Genomic DNA, 24,756 nt, shown 5'->3' on the forward strand with positions numbered 1-24,756 from the left:
CATCTCACTGTACCAATGCATCACTGAGTCACATGCCTGTTAGCCAGGGATAGATAATGAGCCTAATTTGTTATGAACCATGTTGAGAGGTTACACAACCAAGAACTAGTCTTCCAAGAGCTATTTCAAAATACAAACTACTAAGCAGAAATCAGATTTGATATTAAAAGGACCACTGTGTAAATAAAGACACAATTACCTACAGCAAGATCACAATACCATCTCAAAGATAGGAAGCCAACAAAGAATTTCGTTTGGAAACTGAAATGGCCAATCAACATTCTCATCTGTCTTGGACAAATGTACAAAGAGAACAGTTATTAATTGATCTACGTCAAATTAAAGATCAGACGTCTTCAATCAAGATTTTGTACATCATCGTGACACAGATGAAGAAAGGTGCCTGAATAGTTTGTGGCTCTTTTGCACATTAGACTTGGACATACGCAAATGATTCAGAGCTGGGTTGAAAAATGGCAGATGGAGTTCAGCTGAAAAAGAGTGAAGTGATTCAGTTTGGAAGGCTGAATTTGAAGGCAGAATTCAGGGTTAATGGCAGCATTCTTAACAGTGTAGAGGAACAGAGGAATCTTGGAGTTCACATTCATAGGTCCCATAAACTTGTAGCATAAGTTGATAAGGTTGTTAAGAAGGCATTTGGACTGTTGGCCCTCATTACTGGGGGATTGAGTTCACGATCCATGAGGTTTTGAGCTTTTAAAGACCAACAGAAAGCAACTAGAAAAGCAATACAGAGAAAAAAGATAAAACATGGAGGTAAGCTGGCCAATATTATAAAAGGGGATACAAAAAGCTTTTCAGATATATAGAGTAAAAGCGATGAGTGGATATCAGATGGATGGAAAGATGGTAGTGGGGGACAAAGAAATGGTGGATAAACTTAGTAAATATTTTGCATCTAGTACTAGTAGTACTAGTTCTGCACTAGTAGTATGCAGAAATTCATGATTTGTCAGGGGACAGAAGTGGGTGTAGTTGCTGTTACGAAGGGAAAGGTGTCTGGAAAGCTGAAAAGTATGAAGGTAGTAGATATGTCACTCAGACCAGATAGACTACACCCTGAAAGAAGTAGCTAAAAAGATTGTGAAGGCAGTGATAATGATCTTTCAAGAATGACTAAATTCTGAAATGGTTCTAGAGGACTGGAAAATGGCAAATGTCAATCCACTCTTTAAGAAGGGAGCAAGGCAAAAGATACAAAATTACAGGCCAGTCAGCCTGACCTCAGTGGGTAGTAAAATGCTGGAGTACATTATTAAGGATGTGGTATCAGGATATTTGGAAGCAAATGATAAAATAGGAAGAAGTCAGCATGGTTTTTTGCATGGTAGAGACAGATACATTAGGGGTATTTAAGAAGTTCTTAAATAGAAAAATGGACAGTGATACAGGAGGGAAGGGTTAGAATGATTTTTCAAGAGTAAGTTAAGAGGTTGGTAAACATTGTGGGCCAAAGGGCCTGTAACGTTCTATATTCTATGTTCTAATATGCCTTGCACCAGCACAAAATAATTTCATGATTACGTGAGATCAAAATGCAAAAATATCATGAATGAGTTTCAAGGAGTATGGTATTTAAAAGTTAGAAATTTAATTTACACAATTTAAATGCCAAAGAATGAACTGGAGCAAACAGGGAGACCAAGAAAAAGATCCAGCCCCTGATAAATAGTTTTTTAACAGTTACTGAAGTAGGAGCTATTCATATAATACAGTATATGTAGTCCAAAACCATAACATTTGAGAGAAGAGGAAATCAGACCATTCTCTTTAGACCAAAAACAGTTAAGGAGGGATTTCAGAATAATAAGATCATAAGTTATAGGGGCAGAATTAGGCCATTTGGCCTGTTGAGTTGCTCCACCATTTCAGTATGTTTGATGCAATTTTCTTCTCAGCCCCAATCTCCTCTTTCTCCCTGCATCCCTTCATGCCCTGAAGAATCAAGAATTTATCAACCTCTGCCTTAAATATACATAAAGACCTGACCCCAGAATCAGTATAAGTATTTGTGCAATGAAGTACAAAAGAAGTTGTTCTCACTGAAGGGGGACTGGATGGCTAGAGGGCACAAGATTAATTTGTTAGAGTATTAGAAGTAAGATGGAAGAACATCTAGCATGGCACAGAGAGAAAAATGGAGGTATCACCTAATAAAAATTCATAGCATATCATACCACGTGTGCATCTATGAAGTCTTTTCTCAGGAGAAAACAAGTAATTCAGTTACAATATGATGATGGCATAGGAATTATGATTCAGAAATTATTCTCTGTTGAAGATTGCTTAATATAATTTTCTGTGCTGGAGTATAAGGAGAACAACATAATCGTTGTCATTATATAGCTTCATTTGACACAGTCTGACAAATGGTTTTGCAGAGCATGCCAGCAACTTGTTTGTTGCTATGAGACAAGTACAAAGACTCTTACATTTCCAGCAACTACTTTATTGATAAATTCACTCAATTCACCATCAGGGATAGTTTATTCACCATGCGTTGTCTGACTACAGACTGGGAAGCAGATGAGTCAGCAGTAAAGACCACAAAGTCATGCCATGGACAAAAATAAATGATTATTCTGATTTGCTGCAGCCCTTACATTCAGCAGCTTATGTGTTTGTATTGTGTGAAACCACAGATGAAAGGTATTGCCATTGTTTCCCAGACATGCAACAGAATAGACAATAGACAATAGGTGCAGAAGTAGACCATTCGGCCCCTCAAGTCTGCACCGCCATTCTGAGATCATGGCTGATCATTCACTATCAATACCCAGTCCCTGCCTTGTCCCCATATCCCTTGATTCCCCTATCCATCAGATATCTATCTAGCTCCTTCTTGAAAGCATCCAGAGAATTGGCCTCCACCGTCTTCCGAGGCAGTGCATTCCACACCTCCACAACTCTCTGGGAGAAGAAGTTTTTCCTCAACTCTGTTTTAAATAACTGACCTCTTATTCTCAATCCATGCCCTCTGGTACTGGACTCTCCCAACATCTGGAACATATTTCCTGCCTCAATCCTATCAAATCCTTTAATTATCTTAAACGTTTCAATCAGATCCCCTCTCAATCTCCTCAGTTCCAGTGTGTACAAGCCCAATCTCTCCAATCTCTCTGCGTAAGACAGCCCTGCCATCCCAGGAATCAACCTAGTGAATCTACGCTGCACTTCCTCAATTGCCAGAATGTCCTTCCTTAAACCTGGAGACCAAAACTGTACATAGGGTTTTTTTTGCCATAAATTGGGAATATGCAAACATACACATTGAAGTATCAGAAATATAAAAAAGAAATAACATTAAATACATAGCAATTTTAATTTCAGCTTGAGAAATGGTGTAAAAGTTTTAAAGTCAAAATTACTGAGGTTGAAACAGCAGAAGATAAAAAAAAAGAATGAATTTACAAATTGTGATTAAATCTGTGGTGAATCTAACATCTGGTAACTGCCTTCACAGACAGTCACACTGAATGCAAACAGGTTCATCAGCCCACTGAGTCTGCACAACCCACCAATTACATTATTTCCATTTCATTCTCCCCATATTATCTTCAATTACCCCGATTCTACCACTTCCTTAAATGCTAAAGATTATTTACTGCAATTAAACTATCAATGCAATTGTCTTTGAAATCTGGGCAAAACCCAAGCACCCAGGGGAGAGTGAGCAAATTCAGTCAGCTGTGAAAATGAATCTTAGCTATGAGACAGCAGCTGTAGTAGTTTTTCAACCTGCTCTACAATGATCCGTTCCACTCTGACATGGTGATCAGCTCTGCTTCCTTTTCCTTGCCTCCCAATCTACTTCATTTACAAGGTTTTGCCACACGTCTTATTTTCAGCAATTTCCTTCAAACTCCAACATTAATTTGTGTCAATAACTTTCACTGAAATATTAGCCTTGTCAGTTTACTTTTTTCCGTAAATATTTTTCTTTGAAATTCTGTTCCATTCACTTAGATCCAACTTTGGCATTATCATCAAATTTTACTGATACTCTGTGCACCTTTTAAGAAGGGGAAAAACTCTTTACCTCACCAAAACTGAACCCTGTTTCTCCTAAGACTGCAATCCCTCCTGTGACATGACTGTTAAACAACAAACCAAATTTATATAGCCGCCTACTAATGTTAATTCTTCAAAACAATATTTCTGTGATGACAACAGTCTCATCGTTCCACGACTGGGGAAAGACACAAATCTTCCTTTGATAATCTGGTTACAAGTGTGTTAGTTTACTGATGATCATGCAATGATGAGTTATTTACATGATTGCATGTAACTAGACACACACAACCATCAAGACGCTCACATCACACAAATACCTATGTTGAAGGCCTCAAGGATCCTGTAAGGATAGAGCTTTAAAAACAATGTAATGATTTTCTACTAAAAGAATCACTGAAATAACTACAGTGTCCAGGCTGTCTTGAAATCCACCATGAATAGTATCAGTGAACAGATTCTTGGTTTTTGTGCCAGATATCTCCAGAAATGATTTGATTACAATGCCATAGAAATCTGAATATTTATTACCTATTAAGGCAAGGTTTTCTAGGATTAGGAGCTACAGCACGCCACAAGGGAGGAGAAAAGAAACAGCTGGATTGATGTGAAAAATGAGGATTAAGCAATAAGCATGAACAAAAAGTAAATAGAGAAAGCTCAGTAGATTTATCAACTCACTGATAACAATGACATCTGCAGATTCTTCAGTGCAGTGACAGCCATTCATGGTTGAAACAACCAAGAGTTCTTCCCACCCAGATCAAAGAACAGAAGTGAATTTATCATTGACAGAGAAGCTGTCAGTGTCTGCTAAAACACAGAACTACTCAACTGTGACTCCATCCCTGAAATAGTGCTCATGATTCCACAATAAATTATCTAGTACAGCTAGACTGACATCCCTGTCCAACAAGAAATGTAAAAGGCCGAGTGGCAACTAACACATAATAAGAGCCTCTGCCGCAGACAGTATCCATAAGCCTGGCAAAATGGAACTCAAAGCCTCTGCAACAGAAAAAGCCATCACAGGCTCTGCTCATCCATCTGCCCCCAGTTAACCCTTCATGTCATCACTGGCAGGGACAGCAAACCATCATCCTCAGCTCAGACTGCCCACCACAATTCTACTTCAAACTATATCTGCTTCATGATGCTATGAATGTTTCATTCTTAAACGTCAGTGCAGACCAGTTTCAGGGCAACATTGTGCCATTACTCAGCACTTCTCTCTGTCTTTCTCGCTGCAATGCTGTTCCTTACTAAACAAGAAAAGACTTTCCACTGGTGTAGAGATATCTACAGGGCCTACAAGGAACAATTCATCCCACATGACTTCAGTTCCTTAACACCAGTCATCCCACTGAAATATAGAGACGAGGTATATGTAAGTGTGCGTTCAAAAGCCAAGCTCTACATTACTGTCAGCTCATTCACTAAGGCTAAGGGAAAATTTAAAGATCACGTTCTCAAGTACAGCATGATGCTCATGGTTTAATGGACAGTAGTGATCCTTTACCTCCTACATGCTTCTAAGGCATAGACTACACAATGTATCCCACAGCACAAAAGAGACTACCAACTGTGGTCCTCAAAAGAGCAGTATAATCAAATAACATTAACATCCTTGCTCAAGTCAAATTTCTAGCAATAAGACCCTAATTACACTCTGATAGCTGCATTAGGCAGGGAACATCATGCATATGCCCGATACCAGATTCCTGAAGCAGCCCTAAGACAGTAGCATATTATTAGGTGGACAGATTCAAAGATATTCTCAAGGCTTCATTAAAATGTGAAACAATCCACTTATTGTGGGAATCTGCAGTTCATGAGTATTCATGACTTCGTGCTCATTTGTTGGGCCAATAAGGAAACACAGTATAAAAGGTGGAAAGAGAGTATCACTTCCAAACTATTCAACCATTTGTCTGTCAGGCTCCACCTATGGCAAAATACATAGGCCACCTCAGAGGCCACAGAAATAGAAGAAATCATTCTTATTCATAAGATACTCCCTAAGAACATGGGCAGGAAATGATCACCCTAACAAGAGAGAATCTAATCACTTAGTGTTTAAACTCAATGCCAGTATCATCACCATATGCCCCACTATCAACATCCTGAGGTTCACCAATAATCAACAAGTCAATCATATACTGTAAATGCAGTCTCTGCAAAAGCAGTGAAATTGGGTATCAGTCACAGCTCCCCGAGGCTTCTCCACAGAGTGGTGAACCATTTGCCTGGATAACATTAAGGACATTTAAAAAGCTGAAGATAATCTTGGACAAAGCATCCCAGTAAGCACACAGAAACATAAAACACTGTTGGTTTCAGAATAAATTGTATATCATCCTTCTTGGAAAAACTGTACATCACTGCTCCTTCATTGTCTGCAGAAAGGGAGATTGAGGAATCAGCTGGAGACAATTCCTTGTGGACTTTACATACGAGCTTTAAAAAGTGGCCTGGGCCAGGGACTTGTGTGTGGAGTAGGAGATTGCTTGGGTTATTAGTAACTTAGCAAGGGCCAATAAAAAGACTGACAATTGTGGGAGCAGTCATTGTATGATTGAGTCAGTGTTAGAGTGGTCAGGCTTTGGCTCAACACATGCTTGGGCGAGAACAGGTGTGAGCTTGAATTTACCTTGAGAAGTTGAAGGTATGATGAGTGCAGGCAGGATGGTGCTTCAGGAAGTGGAATGCTCCTGTGAGATTTCAGGGTAGCTAGCATTCTTCCTGATGACTACATCTGCAGTAGCTTCTGTCTGACAAGGTCAAGGAACTGGAGCTTGAACTGAATGTACTCAGGACATTCAGGAGGCTGTAAACATCTTAGATGAGACTTTTACTCAGGTGGTCACACCCAGTGCAGGCTTCATATCACCAGGGGAAGTAAGGGGAGTAAGCAGTCAGTGCAGAGTTCCCCTGTGGCCATTCCCCTTGGCAACAAGAATACTCTTTGGATGTTGCTGGTGGGTGATGACCTATCAGGGCATAGCAGCAACAGTCAGGCCAGTGACACTGTGGCCGACTCTGAGTCTCAGCAGGAAAAGGTAAAGTCAGGCAGAGCAATAGTGTTAGGAGACTTGATATTTAGGGAAAAGGACAACAGATTCTGTGGCCATGGAAAAAGATGCCAGCACTCTATGTTGCTTCCCAGGTACTAGAGTCCAGGATGTCTCGGAGCAGCTGCGGAAGATTTTCAGGAGGGAGGGTGCACGGTCAGAAGTCATGGTGCACATTGGCACAAATGACATAGAAAGGGGGAAGAGGTCCTATGCAGTGAGGATAGAGAGTTAGAGAAGAGACAGAAGAGCAGGATCTTCAAAAGGTATTAATCTCTGGTATATGGAATAAGGTATATGATCTTGTAGCGCTGTTAGAGATTGGAAGGTATGACATTGTGGGCATTACTGAGTCAAAGAAGATTATCATTGGGAGCTTAATATTGTATGAAAAGAACAGACAAATAGGCAGAGGAATTGGGTGGCTCAGTTGGTAAAAAAAGAAAACAAATCCTTAGAAACAGGTGACATAGGATTGGAATGTCCAGAATCCTTGTGGGTACAGTTAAGAAACTGTAAGGTAAAAAGACTCTGATGGGAGGTATGCAATACTGGGAAACAGTCTCTGGCACATGTAAAAAAAAATTCTGTAAAACAAAGAGTGCTTTCAAAAATAATGCAAGGAAAAGTTTCTAAATATGAAAAAAACTACTATAAAGAGGAGTAAACAGTAAAAAATTAAATCAAATCAATATTAGGTATGTCTACCCTTTGTCTTTAAAACTGCATCAGTTCTCTTAGGTACACTATCACACATTTTAAGAAGAAAATCAGCTGGTAGGTTGTTCCAAGCATCTTGGTGGACTTGCCAAAAGTTCCTCTGCAGACTTTGGCTGTCTCACTTGCTTCTGTCTCTCCAAGTAATCCCAGACAGCTTTTTTTACTTCTTCTTTCAAATGTAATTCTACCTAATAAGCTACATGCAATTTGAATTTGTGATTTACATTTTGATGGTGTGTTTTTGGGCCAAATGAGCAATCTCCCACTTTGCTGTCTCTGAGGGAGTTCGACAAGGTTTGGAGTGTAATAAGTGTCCTGTAGGTCAGGAAGCTTGAAGATGGTACACAAGCCCATGATCGACCCAATCTCCCCAATCGAGGCATTGGATAAAGTTGAAGTCAATGAGGATGAGAGTGGAAGATGAGCATGTGCTCGGCATCTTCTGCCTGCATTTCACTGGTCTTCCTCTCATTCTCACTAGCTGGTCAATGGACAGATGAAACCACAATTGTGCTTAGACTAAATGCAATGTTTGGCATAAGCCAAACACCTCATATCATCAGAAACACATCATCCCTACTGTGAAGCATACTGGTGGCTGCACCATGCTGTTGGGATGCTTCACTGCAGCAGGCCCTGGAAGGCTTATGAAGGTGGCTAAAAGGAATGCAGCACAATACTGAGAAATCCTGCAGAAAAACCTGATGCATTCTGCAAGAGAACTGCATCTTGGGAGAAGATTGGTTTTCCAGCAAGACAATGACCCCAGCATAAAGCCAAAGTTACACAGGAATGGCTTAAAAACAACAAAGTTAATGTCCTGGAGTGGCCATGTCAGAATCCAGGCTTTAATCCAATTGATAATTTGTGGCTGGACCTGAAAAAGATGTTTACTCAAAATCCCCATGCAATCTGACAGAGCTTGAGCAGTTTTGTAAAGAAGAAAGGGAAAAATTGCAGAGTCCAGATGTACAAAGCTGATAGAGATCTTTCCACACAGACTCAAGGTTGTAATTGCTGCCAAAAGTGCATCTACTAAATACTGACTTGAAGGGGGTGAATACTTATTCAATCAATTATTTTGTTTTATATTGTAATTTAGATCACTTTGTAGAGATCTGTTTTCATTTGATTCTGTGATCAGTGTCAAGAAAAGCCAAATTAAATGCAATATGATTCAATGTTGTAAAACAATAAAACTTGAAAACTTCAAAGGGAAGGTGAACACTTTTTGTAGGCACCGTGATTATGGACACAAAAATGTGGAGGAGGGAGCCAAGAACCAAGAATTACAAAAACAAGATTTCACAGAAAAATCATGCCACTACAGTAAGTTGATGGCTTCATTAACCAGAACCAGTAATACCAGAGGTATTAGTAAGATGGAATAATAACATCAAATACATTGTTTACTAAATCTCCTGGGATGTTCAACAACTTTTGAAAGTTAATGAAAATCCAGAGATCTATAAAAATATCAATTGCATCAAACATTTTGATACCATAAAAATTTAAAAATGTTTTTGCTAAATTGACAGAACTCAGTCAAAAATTGAGATCAGCTGGAAACAATCTCTTAACTATTAAAGTGAAAATTACTTAGCTGAGAAAATATTTTAGCTTTTGGAAATGGATCGACTGTTCAACCAATACAATTTTAATTTAAGCACAATGCTGAGCTCGATGCTGTGGTCTAATTGATTTCCAGTGGAAAAGGCTTATAAACATTGTCTGGTTCTGATGTTCCTGCCGATTAAAGTCCCCATACTTAGCTGTTACAAATCGACTTGTTCAAGCACATTCAAAGTTGTGGAACTCAAGAGTAAATTTTAAATATGTTTTTAAGAGTATGAACTAGCCCAAAAAAAAGAACATTACCTTTAAGGCCTTTCAGGAAGATTTAGCATGAGAAACTTTCAGCTACATTTGGCTCTATTGTTTAAAATTTCTTCCATGAACAACTTAGCTTATTCATCTTTCTTTTTTTTTCTACAGTCCCGCTGAATGGTCTCAACCCAAATCATCAACTTTACTATTTTCCACAGACGCTGCTTGACCTGCTGAGTTCCTCCAGCATTTTGTGTGTGCTGCTTAGACTTCCACCATCTGCAGATTTTCTCTTGTTTATTCATCTTTCTGGGTTTTTTTTCATATCAGCTATCTTACAAACTGCTTCACTCATGCAAGGTCATTAATCATCAGGATCATTTACTCTAAATTCTTTACTCTAAATAAAATGGCTATCAATCCAATCTGTTATATTCAGGACAGGGTATGCATGTGACAGCCAAAATATCAGTCCCTTGGTCTGCATTGAAGCAACACCATCTAGCCTAACTATCAGAGTTCATGGCTGACATACAGCTCATCAAGGGGGAAAATAATCCAGTGGCTGATTGCCCCTCACAGACAGCCATTGAGGTCATACACATCGGGGCTGACTATGCTGGCATGGCAGCCGACCAAGCTACTGACCCAGAGGTCCAGACTTACCGAACTGTAGTCATGGGCCTGCAGTTAGTTGACATTAAGTTCTGGGAAGCTGGGGTTTCTCTCCTGTGCAATGTCTCAACTGATCACCCTCACCTCATAGTGCCCACAAACTGGAAGCATACTGTTTCTCTCACATCTGGGCAGGAAAGCTTCACAGAACCTAGATGCACTGAAATTTGTGTGGCATGGCCTTAGAAAGGACATTCATGTTTGGCTGCAGCTTGTGTTGACTGCCAGTGGGTGAAAATTAACTGGTATGTCAGGCACCAATGGCACCTTTTGAGATTCCTGAGTGATGATTTAACCATGTCAATGTGGACCTTACTAGGCCTCTTCCCCATCCCGGGGTTTCACTCACCGCCTTACCATAGTAGACCATATAATAAGTGGCCAGAGGTCATCCCTCCAGCATCGATGACGGCCACAGCCATAGTTCAGGCACTCATTAGCTCCTGGGTTGCTCAGTTTGGTATCGCATCTGATAGCTCATCTGAGTGTAGTCGCAAATTCACATCAGACCTCAAGGCTGCAACGGCTCTGAACATCAGCATTAGGATACATCACACCACGGCATATCACCCAGAGTGCAATGGTCTGTGCGAGCAGTTTTACTGTTCCTTAAAGGCTTCCCTGACCAATGAATGTTGGCATGATCCTCTCTTGTAGGTCCAGCTGGGGCTTAGAATGGCTCCAAAAGAGGACCTGCAGTCATCCACGGCTATGTTAGTATACAGGCAGCCATTATATGTGCAAGGTGATTTTATTCCTGACGCCACAATCACTTGGTTGGCCAGCCACAGTGTTCCGCTCTCCTCACTAAACTCAATTCCTTTGCACCTATTCCTACCTCGCATCATGTTGTACTGCACTCTTGGGTTCTTGATGACCTACGTTCTACATCCTTTATTTTCATCTGCCATGATGACCACCTACATCCCCTTAGGCTGCCCTACAATGGCCTGTTCCGTGTTTCGAAATAGAGAGAAAAGTGTTTCATAGATCACCTGAAACCAGTCCACCAAGATTTGGAGGAATCCGCTACCATATCCCTGGCATCATGACATGACCATAAGCATGTCAATGCACCTCTGGACTAGCCAGAGGCACCTCTAATATGTAGACCAGGTGGTATTGAGTTCCGGACAGGCTCACAATGACGGTTTTGGTGAATTCTGGATGTGGCCTGTATAGGGTAAAGTAATGGGTGGAAAACTATGCATAATTCACAACCACTGACTTGGCATTAGGGTTTACTTTAAGAGGATGTGTCGGACATGATGGTGTGAAGATTATGAACCGAGCGTAATGTTCTGCATTTGGTTGACAATAAAGTTAGTTGCTATGATTTCCCTTAAACTTAAAATGCCTCTGCCATTTTATTTACAAAAATCTACTGTTACGTTCCCATGACACATGACAGTGGTACCCTTGTCACGTGACTGGGGTTGACGCTATACTGGACTTGAGGTAATGTTCTTGTGTTGGTGGAGTGACGTCATTTTCCTGCCAGTAGAAGTCATGTGACTGGTTTTTTTTTACACAGGGTATAAAAGGAGGACCCCTCCCTGTGAGGAGGGGCAGTTCATGGCTGGATTTGCCATGTTGACTTCATGCCACTGCGTGATTTAATGTTATGACGCAGTTTAGTTGAAAGATGAAGTTTTATCTAATGCCTAAAGTTTAAAAGGTATTTGCCAGCAGTTTCTTTATAACACTGCTAGTTGAGAATCAGTGGAGAGTGAAGATCGGAGTTCGGGAGTTAAAAGATCGAGGAGAATCGATTTCGATGGTGAAACAGGCTCAACCTTGTTTGATCTTCATTCGGAAGGAATCCGTTGACTGTTCTCGTGTTAATCCCTGTGAAACAGCAGAAAGGATTGGGAACAGTTCTGTAAAGGAAAGGTCAGTGCCTTTAAGCCGTTTCATTTGTCCATTTACGTAAAATTCTTCGTGGGAAAAGTTCGATTTGGGAACCGAAGCAACACGACGTGAAAGAGAATTTAAATCGTCTTAAAAAGTCTCTCCTTAAATGGACTGTGAGCATTTTGAACTTTTGCAATGCTACTTTGAAGAACTGTTTTTGCAACATCGCTTTAAGAACTGTTTAAGCTTCATTGCTTTAAGAACTGTTTAAGCTGCCGCACAGCAGCTGATTTCCAGTTATGTTAGTGATTTGTTTACTTTTGGGGGTTTTTTTCAGTGTTTAATAAACGTGTTATTTGTTATACAAACCCCTGCCTCACATATTTATTGTTGCTTGAATTCGTAACACTACAGTAACACTCTTTAATGTACAAATGATTTAACATTCAATAATAGCTTTAGTAGCATGACAGGAAGGTACAACCATGTAATTTAGTATTGCGGCAAATTTTGCATTGGTTTCAATCATCTCTACAGAATATGAAAATCCATGCTAAAATAAATATCAGATTTAATGTACTGCAATACCTGAAACATAAAAAAGCTTGGGATCACAATGGCGTATCAAAGCTTTCAAAAATAATCTCCTTTTATGTTTATTATGCAAGCACGATGATGCTTCCAAATATCTAATTTCAGTAAATGAGTCAGTTTCTGTTTAGATGATAAAAGTTTATTTCTTTCACTGGTATCCCAGTCAAATAAATATACAACATCTTAAGATACTCAATTTCAATGTAAAATAATGGTGTGATTATTTAAAACGAAGAAAGGTCTAATCCACATTTTTCATGCCATATATCAAATTAACTATACACTATATTCAAAGCTATTACTAGCAATAATATACCTGGAAAGTTAATGATTCATAAAAACATTTACAAAGACACGACACAGAAACAAGTTACAAAGTTATAGGATGCAACAGCACAAAAATGTGATAAAAAGAAAATTATTAGAATCAGAATGGAAGACAGACGTAAAGCAATGCAAAAACAATATTAAAAAAAGGGAGAAATCTCTTTTTCTTTACATTTCTTTAGAGTGGCTTTGTCCTTGATAATGACTGAAATACACTGGCTATGAATTCAGTTACTATAAAATATTAAGTCACATCCTTTCTTGTAAACTACATCACAAGACATTTAAAAATCTCTTAAATAAGTACATGAATGTGCAGGGAATGGAAGAATATGGAGATTTGTGTAGGCAGAAGGGATTAGTTTATTTAGACATTTAATTAGTTGGGTACATCATTGTGGACCAAAGGGCCTGTTCCTATGCTGTACTGTTCAACCTTTCCTTCAAACTAGTCTTCTTGGAATTTCAGCTCCATTATTCCATAGCAATAGAACATTTTAATGTTATACTTGCCAACCCTTTCAAATTAGACTCGAATGCTCTTTTCAATATACTGTAATTTATTTGAATAAACACCTTTCCTATTTTTTCTGTGTGCTTTAACTGGTTCTCTTATTGCTACCATAAATCTAATTACCATACTTTATAATTCAATTAGAAAAAAAAATTCACAAGATAAAAAACAAAAATGCTGTAAAGGTTGAATCTTAAGAAGAAGGTGCTAAAAATAACAGCACAAAGGAGGAAATTAAAGGTCACATCATTTGTACTGAGAATAATGATGTATATCCTCTGATACCCAAGTATTTCAAGATAGACACTGCAGATCAGCATTAGAAAATATTAACAGTCAGCATTTTTTACCAAATATTTGTGGAAGGAATTTAATACCTAGCTGATGCTTTAGATTAAGACCCTGTAATAGAACATCAACCATTCCTTTTCTTCCACAAATGCTACTTCACTTGCTGGGGTTCTTCCATCAGTTTGTTTTTTTTCTCCAGGTTCTAGCATCTGAAGTCTCTTGTGTCTCCACTGACTTACTTTATGCTTTTGATTATGAGCAAAAATGCTAAATTAATTTGTTATGTTATCAATAATGTCTGAATTTTTATAATAAGGTGGAAGACCAATACACTCATTGATACAAAACCAAAAATACTATTCATACTGGATACGACAAGGGGCACTTTTTAAGAAAGAAGAATTATAAGAGTGACTTTGAAATGTATTCTTTCCAATCCACCAGTGCAGTCTTCCAAGCAGCTTGGCTCCTGTCTCACCACTCTCCTCTCTTTGTACTTTGTACCCATCCCTCTCCTTTTTGAGTCCTGATGCAGGGTTCTGACCTAACTATTCTCCACAGATGCAACTTCACCCACTGACTATTCATTGCTTCTGATTCCTGCATCTGCACACTCTTATGTAACAACATTTATAACTAATGTATGATTAATTTAGACCAAACTTTATATCTTAAAAGAGCATTTTCAATATGCTGAAAAATACCTGAGAATGCTAGATATTTCTGTTTCTATCAGAATTCAGTGTGCAAAATAATTACCTAATACATATGCACAAGGAACATAAAAAGAAAGAAAAAGTTATAGTCAATACCCAACAGAAAGACCGCAAAGCTCATCTGATATGCAATCAACTAAACATTTGTTTTCTTTCTACCTTATTGGTCAAACAGTACATTGGAAGCTACTCTGTGATACAATCTACAGTATTTTCAACTTTTTATTACCCTTGGTATTTAGATGACATTAGTAAGATTACAATTAATACCCATCCCAGTAGTTATACACTGGATTTAAATTACAACAGTTTCAGTATATTCAAACCAGGATGATATTAAATAGAGCATCTGTTAATCAAGACTGAACCAGTACAGTTTTAAACTAGAACCTGGGTGTGACGATATTGTCTCTCAGACGCTTGTACTTTAACCGGAACTGCAGAGAAATGGCTCATTCTGACCAGTACAGATTCCTACCTCTGAGATTTCATTAAAAGCTGCAACCCAATGTTCAGTATTGCACTGGCATATTCCTCATGAACACCTATTAATTCCCTATGGAGGCCAGTCCGAGAAGCACTGGTGTACTAAAAATCTTTTTGACCCTCAATAGGTCAAAGTTAACACACAAAATGCTGGAAGGACTCGGCAGGCCAAGGAGCATCTTTTCTTGGATTTCCAGCATCTGCCGATTTTCTCTTGTTTCAGACTCAGAGTTCACAAGGTTTCCAGAAAAATTATATTTCATTAATTCCCACAAGTGAGGACAAATTTAAAGAGATTACAGATATGGTGAGGCAAAACTTATTCAAAGAATTTACAGTGCATAGAGCGTTTCTGTGGATTTTAAAAGTTTACATAGTTTTTAAAACCAATATAAGAGGAAACAAACCAGATATTTTTTGTGTGTGTCAGCAAGCTCTACTTGTTTAACCACAAACCATATGACACACATTTTCAAAAGCATCACTTACATTCAGCAAAAAAATTATACTTCATCATTCAGCCTCAATCACCTTCTTAACAACAACTAAATGAGGTTACAAGTGCTGGTCTTGCTAGGTAGCAACAAAACAAAAAAATATTATTTTTTAGAAATTGACTGACCTTGTCAATGTTTTAAATCCAACCAGGAGACTCAGGTACAGTATTACTTTGTGCAGGAACATATATGACTAATATTGCAGTATCTTGCAAATAAGAATGCAATTATATTACAATTTCTCAGATATCTAGCAACACAAATGTAAATGTAACACCCTGGGAAAGGTTTCACTGCTGATGTAATGGTTTTTCAGGTGCAACGGTGTTTGGGTTAACGCTAGAGTTAACGAGGGCTTTGGAATGTGCGCCGTCCAATGAAGGGAGTTTTTTTTTTCTTGATGTGTGCCTGAGAATCAGGTGATCTGGGTCTTTTGTTCAGCGAGAGATGAAGAGAGAAGTTGCCAGAAAGGAAAGGTTGTAGACAGCCGGACAGAGTGGACTTGGAGTGGGGCTGGGAGTCGACAGAGCCCGGGGAAATCGACGGAGGACCAACAGAAGGGAAACCATGAGCTCTAACTTGTGCACATTCAGCTGTGTCATTAAAATGGGCTCTTTTCTTTACTAAATCTTTAGTCAAATTAAAGCTAAATCGTTTAATTCCACACAAACAAGGTTTTGCAACTCAGATTTCACATTTGGCAGGGCTAGAGACGATCTTCCCTAGACTAGAGGTGCTGGCCAAATCTGAGAGTTATATAAAGATTATCTTTGTAGGTCTTTACACATTAGCATGGTCTTGATCTCATACTTCTAGTGGTTCACTATAGTACACACATCACACTGAATCCACAATGAAGGTGCAGAACACTTACTACTGCAGTCCATCTTCAAACCTGATGTATCCTCCTTTCTCCTCTGAACTCAACACTGTTCCACTTTCATTCTCTTTATAATGTGGACTCTTCCTTCTTTACAAGCAACTAGAGCACAATGGTGACTAAGACTTCTCTATTGATGAAATGATTTTTTTTGTTACAATGTAGCAGCAGATGTGGGAACGCTGGCAAGGACTGTATTTACCACACATCACAAAATGCTTCTGAGAAGGCACTGGTATATTGCCTTTACTGTCAAAAAACTTTTAGGGTACATTATTTCAACCGACTTCAACTTAAAACTGCATAAAATGCCACAATTGTTGATTCACTGAAGTGTTATGCAGATTGTCTATTTCATCTGAACTTGGAAATTCTGTGTTTATCTGTGTAAATTCAAATATTTTATTTGTTTATTTTAAGCCTCAGTCTACTTCTGAAGCTGCTATTTAAGTCATATGAACAAATTCAAAAAGACCTGTAATCCTTATTCATGACTACTTTCAGCCCATTGATAATCAAAGTGTATAATCTCACAAAGAATTTCATCTCTGATTTGATCTGCCACTCTTTTCCTTACCCACAATTCAAACAATATTTCGGTCAGGTATCCTCTGGCCCTTTGAATAATCAACCACACTGTTCTTACTTCACTCTGTTTGTACATTTACCCATATGTAGCAGTTTCAGAACAAAACACTGTTTGATAGTGAAATCAGTTACTAACTTCCAGTGATTTCCAGTAATTCCTTACGTTTTGCTCACCAAACAATTTCATTTTTACTTTATTCTTATACGTTCTCCATAAATGGAGAATGTGTGGAGAATGGTGTCACCAGATTACAGCCACCAGGAGAGAGGCGTCAGAACTGGTTCACTGCAGATTTCCACAGCATTCACAGACTCTGGGTCTAGACTATATATATATATATATATATATTATTTTGTGTGGTTGCATTTTACTGATAACTTGTATGCTCTTGTTATCTTGGATGTGTGAAGTCTAAGCCACAGGCCGCACTGCTTCTTGTTTACAACAACTATGAGAGACAGCGGAGCTAAACACAAAATACTCTGCAGATGCTGGGGTCAAAACAACACACACAACACGCTGGAGGAACTCAGCAGGTCGGACAGCATCCCTGGAAATGAGCAGTCAATGTTTCAGGCTGAGGCCCTTCGTCAGGACTGAAGAGGGAGGGGTCAGGGGCCCTATAAAGAAGATGGGGGGAGGGTGGGAAGGAGGAGGCTGGTGGGTGCCAGGTGAAAAACCAGTAAGAGGAAAGATCCAGTGGTGGGGGAGGGGAAGCAGGGAGGGGACAGGCAGGAAAGGTGAAGAAGGAATGTAAGGGGAAAGCACTATGGGTAGTAGAAGGCAGAGAGAGATGAAAGGCAGCTGGAAGAGGTGACAGAGTGAAACTGGGATAGGTGAAGGGAGAGGGAAGGAATTACCAGAAGTTGGAGAATTCAATATTCATGCCAAGGGGCTGGAGACTACCCAGACAGTATATGAGGTGTTGCTCCTCCAACCTGAGTTTGGCCTCATCATGGCAGTAGAAGAGGCCACATATAGACATATCTGAGTGCGACTGTGCAGCAGAGTTGAAGTGGGTGGCAACCAGGAGATCCTGTCTGTAGTGGTGGACGGAGTGGAGGTACTTGGCGAAGCGGTCCCCCAATCTGTGTCAGGTCTCACCGATGTAGAGGAGGCTGTACTGGGAGCGCCGGATGCAAAAGATGACCCCAATAGCCTCACAAGTGAAGTGTTGCCTCACCTGGAAGGATGTTTGGGGCCCTGAATGGTGGTAAGTGAGGAGGTGTAGGGACAGGTGTAGCACCACACTTGCTGGGATAAGTGCCAGGTGGGAGTACCTCCGCTCCATCTGCCACATGGCTTCCTCTACTGCCATGATGAGGCCAAACTCAGGTTGGAGGAGCAACACCTCATATACTGTCTGGGTAGCCTCCAGCCCCTTGGCATGAATACTGAATTCTCCAAATTCCAATAATTCCCTCCTCTCCCCCATCCCAGTTTCACTCTGCCTCCTCCTCCAGCTGCCTTTCACCTCTCTCATGATTCTGCCTTCTTCTACTACCCATAGTGCTTTCCCCTTACATTCCTTCTTCACTTTTCCTGCCTATCCTCTTCCTGCTTTCCCTCCCCACCCTTTAATCTTTCCTCTTACTCGTTTTTCACCTGGCACCTAGTGAGACATTGGAGCTGGAGCGGCACGACATCCAGGCTGGAGTTGGTGCTGCCCCAGTGTTCGCTTGACAAAAGGTAAACTATATTGCAGTTACCTGCAGATATCTGCGGCATTCACGGCTCAGGTATGGGCTGTTTTTGGGGTGGCTGTATTTATGTGCTTGTAATCTTGTATGTACTAAGTGTGCTTTATGATGTGTGAATGTTGGTCCTGTGTTTTGCAACTTGGCCCCAGAGTAACACTGTCTTGTTTGGCTGTATTCATAGGTATTCATGTATGGTTGAAAGTCAATTAAATTTGAATTGAATCTATGCACCACAATCTTCACTAGTATTAAGACCATACTATACCTACTACATTACCGAAAAATATCCCTGCTGTCTGCCACTGGAAAAACCAACTTCTCCTGGTGGCCATGGAATTTCTCGCAGGATCACAAAGCAGATCCCATCCATTTATCCATCGAGTGGCCATCCAGCCCAATCCATCATGGGTAAAACCCTCCCCATCACTCAGCACATCAACACGGAGTGTTATCTCATGAAAGCAGCATCCATCATCAGGGACCCCACTACCCAGAACATGCTCTCTTCTCACTGCTGTCATCAGGAAGAAGGAACAGGAGCCTCAGGACTCACACCACTAGGTCCAGTAACAGCTATTAATCCTCAATCATCAGGCTCTTATACCAAAGTGGATAACTTCACTCAAATTCACTTGCCCCATCATTGAAATGTTCCCACAACCTATGGGCTCACTTTCAAGGCCTCCTCATCTCATGTTCTCAATATTTATTTATTTCTTATTTATTTATTACTACTATTCTTATTATTGTTTCATTCTTTTTGTACTGTATCTGCACAGTTTGTTGTTTTTTGCACACAGGTTGAACACCCAGTTGGTGATGTTTCATTGATTCTATTGAAAATGGCCACAAGGAAATGAATCTCCAGGTTGTATATGGTGACATATATGTACTTTGATAATAAGTTCATTTTGAACGTTGACAGCTGTGACAAGACTTATACAATATGGGTTCCTAAAAGGCAAGGTCAGGTAGTAATAGTAGTAACAACCCATCACTCCTGAATGGGTTCTCCATGCATGCTTTGAGAGGGAAAACCAGGACTCACCCTCACAAGCTTCCATATCTCTAGATGACACTGTAATTTTAGGCTCAGCGGCCAATGAACCAGCCGAGTACTAAAGGGCTACACAGTAGAGTCCAAAACACACGGAAAATTCTAAAGCATGAAAACTAAAAATTCAAAATCCAAAATGTCAGCAGTTCAAAAGTATTCATCCCCCTTTTCTCAGTACTTAGTTGAACCACCTCTTACAAGTCATTGGATAAGTCTCTATTTGCTTTGAACTACGTGATAGAGCAGGATTTGTCCATTCCTCACGTAAAATTGCTCAAGCTGTGCCAGGCTAGTCAGGGAGCGGCGGTGGACAGCAATTTGAGGCCTTAGCAGAGATGTTCAGGTCAAGGTCAGGACTCTGAATTGGCCACTCAAGGGCATCAATCATTTGAAGCCACTCCATTGTTGCTCTGGCAGTGTGCTTTGCTTCCGTTGTCCTATTGAAAAATTAACTTCCTCACCAGTTTAAGCTTTCTAGCAGAGCCTAACAGGTTTTTATCCAGAATCTCTCTGTATTTAGAAGCATTCATCATTCCATCATTCCTGACCAGATTTCCAGTCCCTGCTGCTGAAAAGTATCCCCATACCTGCACCATCCTTTAGTAGGGATAGTGTTACCTTGCCGATGTGCAGTATCACATTTACCACGCACATACCGCATAGTGTAGAGGCCAGAAAGTTCCATCTTAGTCTCATCCAACCACAAGACCTTCTTCCACATCTTTACAGTATCTTCTAAGAGACATTTTACTAAGTCTTTCTGGGCAAGAATATGTTTTTAGCCAGGGCTTCTTCTTTGCCACTCTTCCAGAAATACCTTTGTTGTGCAAGGCCTTATAGAGATTGTGGAGCCATGAACTTCATCTCCAGTTGCAGCCACTGACTTCTGCAACTCCCTCAGAGAGACTGTTGGCTTCACAGTAGCCTCTCTTACAGAACGGTGGTTTAATATTTTTCCATCTTTTTACAATGGACTGCCCTGGGTTCAGAGGCACAGTATGTCAGTGCCTTTGAGATGGTCTTCTACCCTTCCTCAGATTTGTGATTCTCTTATTACCATTTCCCTGACTTGTCTTGAATGTTCTTTTGTCTTCATTTTGGTTTGATATGTTGAAAATCTACAATACACTTGGACTTTTAGAGAGAGAGAGAGGGTATTTACGACCATAAGATACAGGAGCATAAGTACGTCATTCAATCCGTCAAGTCTGTTCTGCCATTCAATCATAGGCTGATACAATTCTTCTAGTCATCCCCACTCCCCTGCCTGCTCCCCATATGCTTTCATGCCCTGGCTAATCAAGAACCTATCTACCTCTGCCTTAAATTACATCAAAAGACTTGGCCTTCACAGCCGCTTGTGGCAACAAATTCCACCAATTTACCACCCTCTGACTAAGGTAATTTCTCTACATCTCCGTTCTAAATGGACATCCTTTAATCTTGAAGTTGTGCCCTCTTAACATTCAGGCCTTTTAACATTTGGAATGTTTCTATGAGGTCCCCCCTCATTCTCCTGAACTCCAGGGAATACAGCCCCAGAGCTGCCACACGTTCCCCATACGGTAAATCTTTCATTCCTGGAATCATTGTCGTGAATCTTCTCTGAACCCTCTCCAATGTCAGTATATCTAGGGAGCAAAAATCTGCAGGCAATACTCCAAGGAAGGTTAATGGTGCCTGACAGCGGCTCCTTTTCTTGCATCTCCGGAAGCAGCTCAATTTCCACCTTTAATATCTTTGTTTTTCTCTTTCAGGGTTCTATTGAAGACCTTGACATGGAGTTACACGCAGGCTTTGGTTCTTTGTGGGAATGGGACCGGTTCTCGGGGTTCCACTACTGGCCGTTATTCAACATGCCAAGGGTTTTGCCTGAGAGTCTTGATTGTGTTCAGAAGCCTAAGATCTCGGGGCTCTGGAGACGGGCGGATCGAGGGTCGGTGTTATGGCAGGAGACTCGTGTCGTCGGGGAGGCTGGAAAATCTTTCACTGTGAGCCCTAAGACCCAAGGTCTTCAGAAAAAGCAACAAAACAGACTTTTTAACATTGTAAACCAGCCGGTTGTTGTTATGTCTCCTGCATGTAAGGAGAGAGAGAACCTGTGGTTTGTCGAATGTTGGATGATATGCAAAGCCTTTGGGGTAACTTTGGTCTATGTCTTTGCTATTGCTTAGCACACGCTTGGGCTTGATGACGATACCAATGCGCTTTTTTTGCTGGTGGGGGGGATCGTTGTCTGCTACCACTTACGCACGGGATGGGGGAAATGAGGAGGGAATTTGTGGTTCTCACTTTTAACTGTTGCTCATTCTTTGGGGTATTTCTCTGTTTTTGTGGATGCTTGCAAAGAGAAAGTATTTCAGGATGTCTATTGTAAACATTTCTCTGACATTAAATTGGACCTTTCAACCTTTGATGTATGGTTTCATGAGTGCCTTATAGAGCCTCAACATCACATCCTTGCTCTTAAATTCTATACCTCTAGAAATTAATGCCAACATTGCATTTGCCTTCTTCACCACCGACTCAACCTGGAGGTTAACCATTAGGGTATCCTGCACAAGGACTCCCAAATCTCTTTGAATCTCTGCATTTTGAATTCTCTCCCCATCTAAATAATAGTCTGCCCATGTATTTCTTCCACCAAAGTGCATGACCATTTCCAACATGGTATTTCATTAGTCACTTTTTTGCACATTTCCCTAAACTATCTAAGTCTCCCTGCAGTTGATCCTCCAATTTTCTATATCAACAAATTTGGTGAGTTGTTAACATAATGTACAATATTGCACTTGTGCAATATTGCATTATAGCAGTGCTTATAAAGGGAATGAATACTTCTTCAGCCTCACAATTTTGGTTTTTAAGTTTTACTAAATTGTTGACAGGTTTTGGAATTTTACTTTTGATTTGTAGATGAGCTCAAAGAACCCTACTTCAATATAAATAAAATTTAGAAAATGAGACAGTAGAATGTGAAAACAGCTGTGGGAGCTAAATACTTTTTCAAAGCACTGTATTTAACAGATTTCTTACCAAATACTAGCAAGAAATTGATTTTATTTTTGGTAAAAGTTGTACTTTTACTGATGTAGGCTCATGGAAACTGTGCTGGAAGTGAAGTACCCAAGGTTATGGTTATTTTATCGCCTAACTATAATTTATTGTTTACCCTACTTGTCAGTTGTGCACATTACTTCTCAGCACATAACCTAGGTGAGATATTATTACATGTAGTTTATGTGAAAACACTAAAAATCTTATCTTCTTATTGACTAATTTGAGCCTTTATGAATTTTAAATATTTTCATATTTTCTCAGATGCAGTATTCTTCTTCAGTTGCTTGACTGAATATTTTTGAATCAGTTCAGAAGGAAAATTTTATATTTACATCAACTATTATCTTGGTTTAACACATTATACTTGCCTCATATACAAAATGCTATCTTTTTTAAACTTTTCATAGGAAGGGTTGTACTTTATGCAGAAGTACTATTTTGGAATAACTAATTAAATCTGTTTAACAAGTGTTGGTAGTATAATGGTCCAAAGCACAAACACTTGCTATGAAGTCTTTGATAAGCATTCATGAAACACAGACTAGAGGTTGTTAACGAATTGATGGTAAAATTATTTGTCATTCAGTATTATTTGCAGTGAAACTAAAAAAACAATAAGCTATTTCAGTGATTCTTGATGTGCATAACTTCAACCGAAAATACAAGTTTCTGTCAGTGATCCATTCTTCCTCCACAAGCTCTGCTGTAAACAACCTTACCAACAAAATGAACCAAATACATATAAATTCACAAAAGCTTTACTGATGTACTAGTCTCACCTCTCAAAATCATGTGGTTCATTTCACATGATTTGTGGTATTTTGATGGCAGTTTAAGACATAATAAACTTTTAGACCTTAAATAATGAAGTTACTGGATACAAATTTTAACCCATTCATATAAAATCTCTCATAATTTTAAACATTTATATTTTATGTAAGTTTAGTATGAAATCTGCGTTTGTTCATGTTCCAGTCTTGTGCTATTCCATAAAATGTTCAAGTGCTAATAGTTGCCCATTGTCATTCCTTTTGTTGTCTATGTTATTTATTATGACAGGTTACTTGACATGATCACATTATGCTAGAAATCCCCTCAACTGATGCCTGCAACAAATGACATTTCAAAGGTTTTCATTATGAAGATCACCAGGCCTTCAGTTGAAACAATCTTTAAGGCCAGTGGCAAGTGGAGTTGACAAATGACCAGTCCAGGACCAATTATTACAATACAATAGTGCTACAAAGTTGTTTTATTTGGCGAGAATGATAAATTATGGGACATTTACTTACAGAGATGGAGCATCTTGTAGTGTTGACTCTGGAAGATTAGAGCTAATTTGGTTTGTGAATTCCAAAGAACAATCATTATCTTCAATTTCATTGATCTCTTCATCTGTGATGATATCAAAAGCTGCATCATCTGGTTTGGTGAAACTTCCTGCAAGAGCCAAAACTGGAGTTAGCCTTAAATAAGCAAGCAATGGACTACGGCAGATTGTTAAGAACAGAAAAATGAGATGAGAAACCAAAAATAACCATCATATCTATTTCTTTCACAGAATACCATCCATTTGAGACTTCCAGCTTTAATATGACTGAAGAAAAATATAGATTCCTCCAGGATTGAAAGTTACACGGATTCTTAGCACATTGAGTGAAGGCATTTCCATTATCATCATCATTTTCTTACTGAGACTATAATCTCTGGTTGCATACTTCCTATTCAAAGGAAATATTAGATACCAAACCTTGGCTTATTCCCACCTGTGAGAATCAAAATTTCCAGCTGAAATATTGTGATTGTCAAAGATTTCTTTGATATTAGTGTTTTTATATCTCCCCACTAAATCAAAAATGTTAGGTT

At 39.5% G+C, this 24,756-nt stretch overlaps 1 protein-coding gene across 6 annotated transcripts in view; it reads right to left on the reverse strand.

Moving 5' to 3' along the window:
• The window catches only part of fyco1a (FYVE and coiled-coil domain autophagy adaptor 1a), a 210,587-nt gene that overhangs the window by 65,724 nt on the left and 120,107 nt on the right, over window positions 1–24,756 (reverse strand). For all 6 annotated transcript variants that reach the window (XM_059945264.1, XM_059945265.1, XM_059945267.1 and 3 more), the window contains one exon: window positions 24,183–24,330. In XM_059945264.1, the coding sequence (XP_059801247.1) occupies window positions 24,183–24,330 (148 nt within the window). The remainder of the gene's footprint in view (window positions 1–24,182; window positions 24,331–24,756) is intronic.

Source organism: Hypanus sabinus, chromosome 20, assembly GCF_030144855.1.
Source record: "Hypanus sabinus isolate sHypSab1 chromosome 20, sHypSab1.hap1, whole genome shotgun sequence".
Lineage (NCBI taxonomy): Eukaryota > Metazoa > Chordata > Chondrichthyes > Myliobatiformes > Dasyatidae > Hypanus > Hypanus sabinus.